The following is a 9,462-nucleotide window of genomic DNA, read 5'->3' on the forward strand; positions in this document are numbered from 1 at the left end:
AATAACACGTATGCATCTACAATATATATATATATATATATATATATATATATATATATATATATATATTACACAGTTCTGAAGGTGACAAGAAATCTTAACATGGTAGTCTTGACAGAGGTCAGAGGTCAGTCTCCAAATGCTCATTTAGGCCATGATCAAATCATGTACATCTAAAGCAATTCAAAACCCCTGTGATCTCCCCATGTTTAACCACATACACATACACAAACACATTGTCTAAGGTCAAAGCCAGCGGCTAAGATCTCTCATTTCCTTCACAAGCTTTTTGAAAAGCCACCACCCCCTACACTTTCAAATCCCTCCCTTAAATCAGACACAGATGGCCACACACCCATCTCCTGTCCACCAATCACAGTAGAGGCGGGAGGAGACTCCACCTCCCGCTGTACAGAGAGGCCTGAAGGGTGACCAAGTGCATGTGGAGATGAAACAGCCCCTCTGTGTTGTAAATATGACACGCATGACAGTCATAATAAACATGCACACCTATACACACATGACAGGGATCAGCTGCATGGATGGATACAGCTGCTCTTACGTAGTTTAGAGCAGTAACTCTGAAAAAGTGCCTTGGAAAGTAGTTGGTATAAAGTACAATACTCCATGTAAGGTAAAAAAAACAAAACTGTATAATATATATATATATATATATATATACAATAAACATCACAAAATAACACACTTAATCTTATAAGATTAAGTGTGTCATTTCGTGATGTTTATTGTGCAGAGACAACTATAAGTAAGCCATTCATAAGTCAGCTATCCAAAAAATGTAAATAGTGTGGATGTGTAGTGGCATTAAAACGTCGCTGTGTTTGTTTGAGCAATCTCACAGGCAAATGGACTGCTTGAGAAATCTGTCTGAAAGCAATTGTATCTTTTGCTGTTTAATTTAGTGACATTAGTGGTGCAGAAATCACGCACCAACAGCTTTAAGGCAATTAGTGATCTAGAAATACAGCACTGCTTGTCTCCTCAAGTAGCTGAGGTTTCTAGGAGGCTGTTTTTGTGCCAGAGAAAAGAAATACAACAGGTCATTGTGAGTTTAATGTATCAGATATAAAGTCACATGCATAAAATAAAGTTGTATAGCACTGCAATTCTGCGTTGCAGTTACAGGAAATATTGTTGAAATCCTGAAAAATAAAAAATTGTTAGAGAAATAAAATTGCAATTGCCCTAACATAACATCTGTTATTAAAAATTAAATTTCAGGATTACAGAAGTTTAAAGAGCTGAATGTTGTTCAAAATCCTCCGTTTTAAACTAATGAATTTACATGACTTTAGTAATTCACCGGATACATTTGCTGGATTTAAAGGATATATATATATATATATATATATATATACACACACACAAGTTTTTTTTTTTACTCACAATTTATACACGATTAAATGTTTTAGAACTTGGCATAGCTAGAAAAACATATATTCTTTATAAAATGCCCATAGCATTTTAAGATTATATTAATTCACGTAACTTTTCCAGGTCACACTTTTAAAATTAAGCTACCTCAAGTTTCCAAGACCACAGGAATCCTGGTAATTCATTAAAAAAAAAATTATTCAGTAGGTGAATTAAAATGAGAAACAGCATGATTTTTAGTTGGCTTAGCTTATATTAAAGCTTGTTTTTTAAATGTTAAAGTCATCTTAAGGCTATCATTTTTATTTTTGCACATAAAGCAGAGGATGAGACAGTCTGGCTGATACACTCATCTCATATCACATCTCATTACACATTTGGGGCTAGAACCTGTTTTTCAACCAGCATTGACTGTGCTCAGGATACATGTTGATGGGTATTTAGCGATTATTGTTGGCCTTGATCATTGTGAGTGCTGAGAATATCCTTTCAATACACAGTACATCATCAGGGACCAACACGTTCTTTCACTTGGTGGAAAATATGTGTGCAAGTGAATTAGGCATTTAAATGGGATGTGTTATACTACATTCTGTACTATCTAGAGCATGTCACATGCTTCTCACTCCACATGTCTCCCCTTAGTAACAGAAAAAAAGAGCACAACTTCTCTGCATGTCTCTGGTCAGTGTCATGGTGACAGTTATGGTTCTGTAGACGGCTATCTGTCTGTTGTAATAAATGCATATCTCTCGAACTGTATTGCACTTGATATTTCTGTTGTACTGAGGGTCTTGTGATACAGGGTTGGTGATTTTAAGGCTCAAATGATTCTAATGATTTGTATCCACAGTTCAGTATTAATCACATTATTCTGTTAAAATACTGCTCCACCCATCTCCAATGCTGATGTAAATATTTGGTTTGTGTACATAAAAATAGGCTTCTGTTGATCATAAGTGGTACTGAAACAGGATGAGATACAGGCGGTTTTCCTCGTGAACTGCAGGGGATGTTTTGAGAGGGACTTATGCAGAGAAGAAGTTCAGTGTGGATAAACAAGCCTGTGGGCTAGTTTGCTTGTGTTGTGGGGTTGTGGGTTAAAGTTCCCACCTCTGATCTGTTCAAACAGAGACAGGTCATTCTACATATGCAGTAGTGAAAAAATAACAGATAGAGGGAGAGGATTTGTGAGGGAACATGCTGGTTCTGTGAAATAAGGAAAATATACACTATCAGAACAAAAAAAAGATGTTTTGATACTTGAATTGTTGAAATGGACTGTTTTGTCCATATGATGAATGTCAGTAAGGACCAAAGCAACACTATAGACCTTTCATTGATTGGACAAAAAAAACATTTTATTTTGTGTTCCACATAAGTCATATAGGTTTGGAATGATATAAGAGTGAAAATTAAATTCAAATAAAAATTCAAATTCAAAACATCCCTATAAAAAATAGTTTAATTGTCTATGGAAATGGCTCCAAGCTATCTAATCTAAATATCTTTAAAGGTGCACATTTGCAAATTTATGATAATATATTTTGGGGCTTTGCTCATTGTGAATAGCATAGTTCACACAGAAGTCACTTTAAAACCAAGCAGCTTTCTGTTGGTCAACATCACAAATACACTCACCTAAAGGATTATTAGGAACACCATACTAATACTGTGTTTGACCCCCTTTCGCCTTCAGAACTGCCTTAATTCTACGTGGCATTGATTCAACAAGGTGCTGAAAGCATTCTTTAGAAATGTTGGCCCATATTGATAGGATAGCATCTTGCAGTTGATGGAGATTTGTGGGATGCACATCCAGGGCACGAAGCTCCCGTTCCACCACATCCCAAAGATGCTCTATTGGGTTGAGATCTGGTGACTGTGGGGGCCATTTTAGTACAGTGAACTCATTGTCATGTTCAAGAAACCAATTTGAAATGATTCGAGCTTTGTGACATGGTGCATTATCCTGCTGGAAGTAGCCATCAGAGTATGGGTACATGGGGGTCATAAAGGGATGGACATGGTCAGAAACAATGCTCAGGTAGGCCGTGGCATTTAAAAGATGCCCAATTGGCACTTAGGGACCTAAAGTGTGCCAAGAAAATATCCCCCACACCATTACACCACCACCACCAGCCTGCACAGTGGTAACAAGGCATGATGGATCCATGTTCTCATTCTGTTTACGCCAAATTCTGACTCAAAAATTCGACAGAAATCGAGACTCATCAGACCAGGCAACATTTTTCCAGTCTTCAACCGTCCAATTTTGGTGAGCTCGTGCAAATTGTAGCCTCTTTTTCCTATTTGTAGTGGAGATAAGTGGTACCCGGTGGGGTCTTCTGCTGTTGTAGCCCATCCGCCTCAAGGTTGTGCGTGTTGTGGCTTCACAAATGCTTTGCTGCATACCTCGGTTGTAACGAGTGGTTATTTCAGTCAAAGTTGCTCTTCTATCAGCTTGAATCAGTCGGCCCATTCTCCTCTGACCTCTAGCATCAACAAGGCATTTTCGCCCACAGGACTGCCGCATACTGGATGTTTTTCCCTTTTCACAGATTGTGAAATACTCAGACCGGCCCGTCTGGCAACAACCATGCCACGCTCAAAATTGCTTAAATCACCTTTCTTTCCCATTCTGACATTCAGTTTGGAGTTCAGGAGATTGTCTTGACCAGGACCACACCCCTAAATGCATTGAAGCAACTGCCATGTGATTGGTTGATTAGATAATTGCATTAATGAGAAATTGAACAGGTGTTCCTAATAATCCTTTAGGTGAGTGTATACATACATGACGATCAGTTCATGTGTGCCGCTTGAACTGAGGCAGTACAGTATTCTGTCACGACACATTAAAGAGCCACAAAACAGTATTTATTGTTTGAATTTCTTTCTTTTATTATTATTATTATTATTATTATTAAAGCTGAGTCCTTGCTTCAAACTAGAAGTAACCTGCTTTGACCTGTCTGTCAGGGTGTGGTCAGTTTCCTCTTTGCCCTGTGATGTATTTATTACTGCGTGAGAACATGCTGTAGTGTGAGAGCAGCCTGGCTTGTCAGGCACAGCAACAGTATCTAAGGAGGGCGGGTTTTTGCAAAGGGTCAATTGCATGGATTTCTATTGAAATGACTGGATTATGCCCACAAACATTTACTGCCAAACAACAGTAAATCTGATTGCAACTTAAACCTAGTATGTAGCGCTAACCAAAGAAAATTGTATCACTATGTGGTTCTGGCAATTCTTGACTTTGACTCATCAAATAATTATTGTTTGCCAAGATAATAATTCACCTGTGAAATCTCATGGGTGTGTCTGATTCTGATAAAGCTGTGCTCATGATCTTTGAACCCTGAAAGATGATGAAAGCAGGATATAAATTATGCCAGTATCTGTTTTGAAAGAGAGAGTGCAAGAAAAAGAGAAAGGTTAGCATATTAATAATTTATATATGCACTGAATGAATAATGGAAGTGCTTATTTTGAGCTATGCTAACTCTCCAACTTACTATAAGAGTAGTGTTTAAAATGTTATTTCACCTTTGAATCTAATTGATTTGCACGTGATCATGGTATCAATAATGTTTTCATACATACCTGTAGCGCATGGCTAGAGATTTGAGAGATTCCACTTCTGTTTAAAGTTGGAATGCTTTAGAGGGGAGTTTCCTGGAATTTCAGCTTTTCCATCCCTTCCGTTGCATTCTTCAGAGACTCAAAATGTAATAAAAAATATGGAATGTAAATAAACAATCACATCTAGATGTTTGGTAGGTGCTGTCTTTAAGAATGTTTCATCAAAACTGATCTCAGGGTGTGTTATATAGGAACACACCAGGGGACTTCTATGGAAATATCAGATCCTGTAACAAATCCTGATCCTTGCTGTCTAGCATATAAACTAAAGACATGCCCACTATGTAAAGGTCCTTTGTAAACTGCAGGTCACACAAATGGTTCATTTATTTCACAATATACAGTTTGGAATTCAGTGGTGAAGTTCAGTCTCTGCAAATTGAACTTTTAATTCAAGTTCAAGTTTATTTGTATAGCGCTTTTTATGATACAAATCGTTGCAAAGCAGCTCTACAGGAAATTAAGTTTCCACAATATATTTATATATTGCAGAACCTTAATATATTTCACTTATGACAAAATTTGGTAATTCTGTATGTTTTTACAGAATTGCACAATTGAGCAGGCAACTTTTTCAAAAATTTTAGACATAAACGGAAGATTTGAAATGGGTCTGTAATTTGCCAGTTCATTAGAATCTAAAATAACCGCCAGCTTGAATGGTTTTGAGACGTGACCTAAAGATAACAATGAGTTAATAATATTGAGAAGCGGTTCTTCTGTTACAGGTAACAACTCTTTCAGTAGTTTAGAGGGTACAGGATCTAATAAACATGTTGTTGGTTTAGATGCAGTGATAAGTTTATTTAGCTCTTCCTGTCCTATAGTTGTAAAGCACTGCAGTTTTTCTTTGGGTGCGATGTATGAAGCTGAAATACTAGACGCAGTAGAATATACATGTGTTATTGTATTTCTGATGTTATCTATTTTATCAATAAAGAAATTCATAAAGTAATTACTATTAAACTGTGAGGGAATATTTAGATCGGGTGGTGTCTGTTTATTTGTTAGTCTAGCCACTGTGCTAAATAAAAACCTTGGATTGTTTTGGTTATTATCTATGAGTTTGCGGATATGCTCTGCCCTGGCAGCTTTTAGAGCCTGTCTATAGCTGGACATACTGTTTTTCCATGCAATTCTAAAAACTTCCAAGTTAGTTTTTCTCCATTTTGTGCTCAAGATTATGAGTTTTTTTCTTGAGAGAATGGGTATAACTGTTGTGCCATGGCGCAGTACGTTTTTCTCTAACCTTTTTCAATTTGAGGGGGGTAACAGCTTCTAATGTATTCTAATGGATTTGTGAATCTGTCTTTGGTGGCTGGAACAATAGTTCTGCCCGGACGATAATGCGGAGCCATATAAATAATATCAGTAATACGCATGCACGATACAAGGAAATGATCAGTAACATCGTCACTTTGAGGTACGATATCTATATCGGTAAGATCAATTCCATGCGATATAATTAAATCTAGCGTATGATTAAAACGATGAGTGGGCCCGGTGACGTTTTGCTTGACTCCAAAAGAGTTTATTAGGTCAGTAAACGCAAGTCCTAACGCATCATTTGTATTATCAACGTGAATGTTAAAATCTCCGACAATTAGCAGTTTATCAACATTAACCAATAGATCTGAGAGGCAATCTGCCAATTCTTTTAGAAAATCTGTATATGGCCCTGGCGGTCTATACACAGTAGCCAGAGCAAGAGATAGGAGAGATTTCTTTTGCATATCTAACAGTGTAACATTAAGCAGAAGTAGTTTGAATGAGTTAAACCTCCTGTATCCTGTTTTCTGAGTAACATTGAGAGTATTACTATATATTGTTGCCACACCGCCGCCACGACCAGTCTGACGGGGCTCATGTTTATAACAGTAGCTTGGTGGAGTAGACTCATTTAGACCAAAATATTCATTTGGTTTAAGCCAGGTTTCAGTCAGACAGAGTACATCAAAATTATTATCTGTGATCATTTAATTTACAATAACTGCTTTGGGTGCGAGTGATCTAATGTTTAGGAGCTCAAGCTTTAAAAATGTTTTTTGTTCATTTATTTTGCGTTTTTCTGGTTTAATCACGATCAGATTTTTTCTAGATCCTGCATTAAATTTATATTTTGACCTCGCTATTCGGGGGAACAGACACTGTATAGATTGGAGATCTGTATAGATTGGACAACGCAAGTACTTCTATCATTTAAGTGGGTAGAACAAAAGTCATCATAGCAGTTATTTGAGAGTTGGCTTACTAGTCAGATGGAGCGTAGCGTCCTGGAGATGTTGTCCGACAGGAGTTCCGCTCCGATTCTGCTGGGGTGCAGGCAATCAGCACGAAAAAGCCTAGGAAGCTCCCAGAATTCCAATTATTTAATTATTTATAAGATTCTAATTATTCCAAAGAGCAGTTTCTGTTCTTTACACCATGACAATAACCATTTGTTTAAAGCAAACAGTCTACTGAACCTTTCGTGTCCTCATCGATACGTGGGAAGCGGTCCTGACACGATGATCGTCGTCGCTGGCGATGTGCTGCATACCGTCTCGATCAGGCTCCTGAAGTCCCTCTTCAGTGTCTCCATCTGCCACAGCTTGGTGTAGTTAACCCCCGCGTGCAGCACGACAGCACCGATGCTCTCGTCGCCCTTTAGGATCGCGGGTATCTGTGCAGAAACATCGAGAACACGAGCACCGGGGAAAGAGTGAGTGCACACTTTACCTTCAGCTAACGTAGCACGGACGTGCCGGACGATGGAGTCTCCGACGATCATAGCGTCGCGTTCTGTCTCGCAGAGGGGGGCGAAGCGGTTCCGGGTAGAGATCTCGAAGAGCGGAGACGGCAGAGGGGGGGAGGTCGTCGCCCGGGGCCTGGCTCGCGTCTTCCGCTGCTGGTGCACCCAGGATCCATGGCGTCCTGGAGCCGGAGTGAAGGACATCTGGGAAGATCGTGTCCTGGGTTCACAGGGTCTGTGCAGAGAAACACACAGAGTAGAGGTGGTGGGAGTGTTAGCAGCGTGCTGTATACTTACCCCGGACTTGTGAGCGTCAGCCCGGGATGTTTCCAGCACGGCTCTCCGCTCTCTCAGCTGGGCCTGCTTCTCCACCAGGTCGCAGATCTGCTTCTCCACGGCCTCCAGCTCCAGCTGCACCGAATGCAGCTCGAATGTGTCCTCACCTGCACTCAAAGGTAAACACAAATCCGCCATTTAAGCAAGTAACAGTGAAACAATGGTAATGTGTGTGAATAGAGTATTAGCAATCTAAGCGAGATTAGCGATGCTAACGGGCTGTAAGCTAATAGCAGACTGGAGAAATCAAAATAAAACTAGTGATAACAAGGCGCTCTGATTGGTTTTGTTTTAGAATGCTATAGGGGATATATTCACACGTTATAGAAACGAAAATTATAGTGTATAAAATTGTTTTTAAGATAGAAAATAGACGATAAAGAATCAATTTGATGGAGCTCAAACTCAAAACACGCAGTCACAAATCAGCGCATGCGTAGGTCAGTTGCGTTTGTCTGTGATTAATCGGTGATTAGATTAATTAATCTAAATGTGCAAAAGATTAATGTGTTATGTTGTTTATACAAACAGATTCTGCAAAGAGCTTCACTGGTTAAGGATTTGTGGCCACTATGTGTGTTTGCATGCTTGTGCACACCAGAAATATTCATATAAACAGAACAAGTGGTTTACCAAGACTCAATGTCATATTCTTCTTTCATTTCAGTGTTCTTTCAAATGGCAATCTCTGATTCAGTATGAAGGAAATTTGTTCTCTTTACTGCCACGACTGGAGCCCATGCTTATTAACAAAAGACTCTCTGCTGGTGCAGCACAGCAATTTCACATGCTGTCAACTGGAAATGAAAGAAAGAGAGACAATATGGCATGTACAAGGAAGATACACAATATATATTTTTTTCGGTTTACTTAACCAGCAAACTTACATCAAAAATAAAAAAGTCTTAATATGAATTATGTAAAAGTATGAAGAAACTCTACTTAAGTTAAAGTAAAGATACTATGTCAAAATATTACTCAATTAAAAGTCTTAGCCGATACATACATAGGCCTAATACTTGAGTTAAAGTCAAAAGTATCCACACATTCATCTTAAATATTTACTAAGTACTTATCTTATTTTTGTCTTCTGAATTTTATATATTTTCTTTTAAGAATGTTTAGATATGTTTACTTGAAAACAAAAAGTTCGAGTTTTGAACAACTTTAAGAGTTCAAGTTACTTACTGTCTTGATCTTTTCCCCTCATTATCATTTAAATTACAGTAAAATTGCAAATAATATATAGCTTAAGCTTTAAAAGGTCCCGGTGAGGTTTTAACATCACGGTCAAAGTCGTAACTCCTTGTGTCCTTGTAATTGGAGACTGTTGCGCCACATAGCGCTCGTGGGGC

At 38.4% G+C, this 9,462-nt stretch overlaps 1 protein-coding gene across 2 annotated transcripts; it reads right to left on the reverse strand.

Moving 5' to 3' along the window:
• Positions 1–1,401: 1,401 nt before the first annotated feature.
• On the reverse strand, positions 1,402–9,446 carry LOC306848610 (uncharacterized protein). Of its 2 annotated transcripts, XM_079383256.1 has the most exons (6): positions 9,296–9,444; positions 8,741–8,904; positions 7,292–8,214; positions 5,002–5,118; positions 4,698–4,796; positions 1,402–2,515 (listed from the first exon to the last, which is right to left on the reverse strand). In XM_079383256.1, exons 2-3 carry the CDS (start codon positions 8,754–8,756, stop codon positions 7,517–7,519), a joined length of 714 nt encoding a protein of 237 aa, XP_079239382.1. In that variant the 5' UTR covers positions 8,757–8,904; positions 9,296–9,444; the 3' UTR covers positions 1,402–2,515; positions 4,698–4,796; positions 5,002–5,118; positions 7,292–7,516. The 2 variants fall into 2 exon arrangements, with proteins under 2 accessions (XP_079239382.1, XP_079239381.1); XM_079383255.1 differs by lacking the exon at positions 1,402–2,515 and having other exon boundaries at positions 4,324–4,796; positions 9,296–9,446.
• Positions 9,447–9,462: the final 16 nt, after the last annotated feature.

This window comes from Barbus barbus, assembly GCF_936440315.1.
Source record: "Barbus barbus genome assembly, chromosome: 28".
Classification (NCBI taxonomy): Eukaryota; Metazoa; Chordata; class Actinopteri; order Cypriniformes; family Cyprinidae; genus Barbus; species Barbus barbus.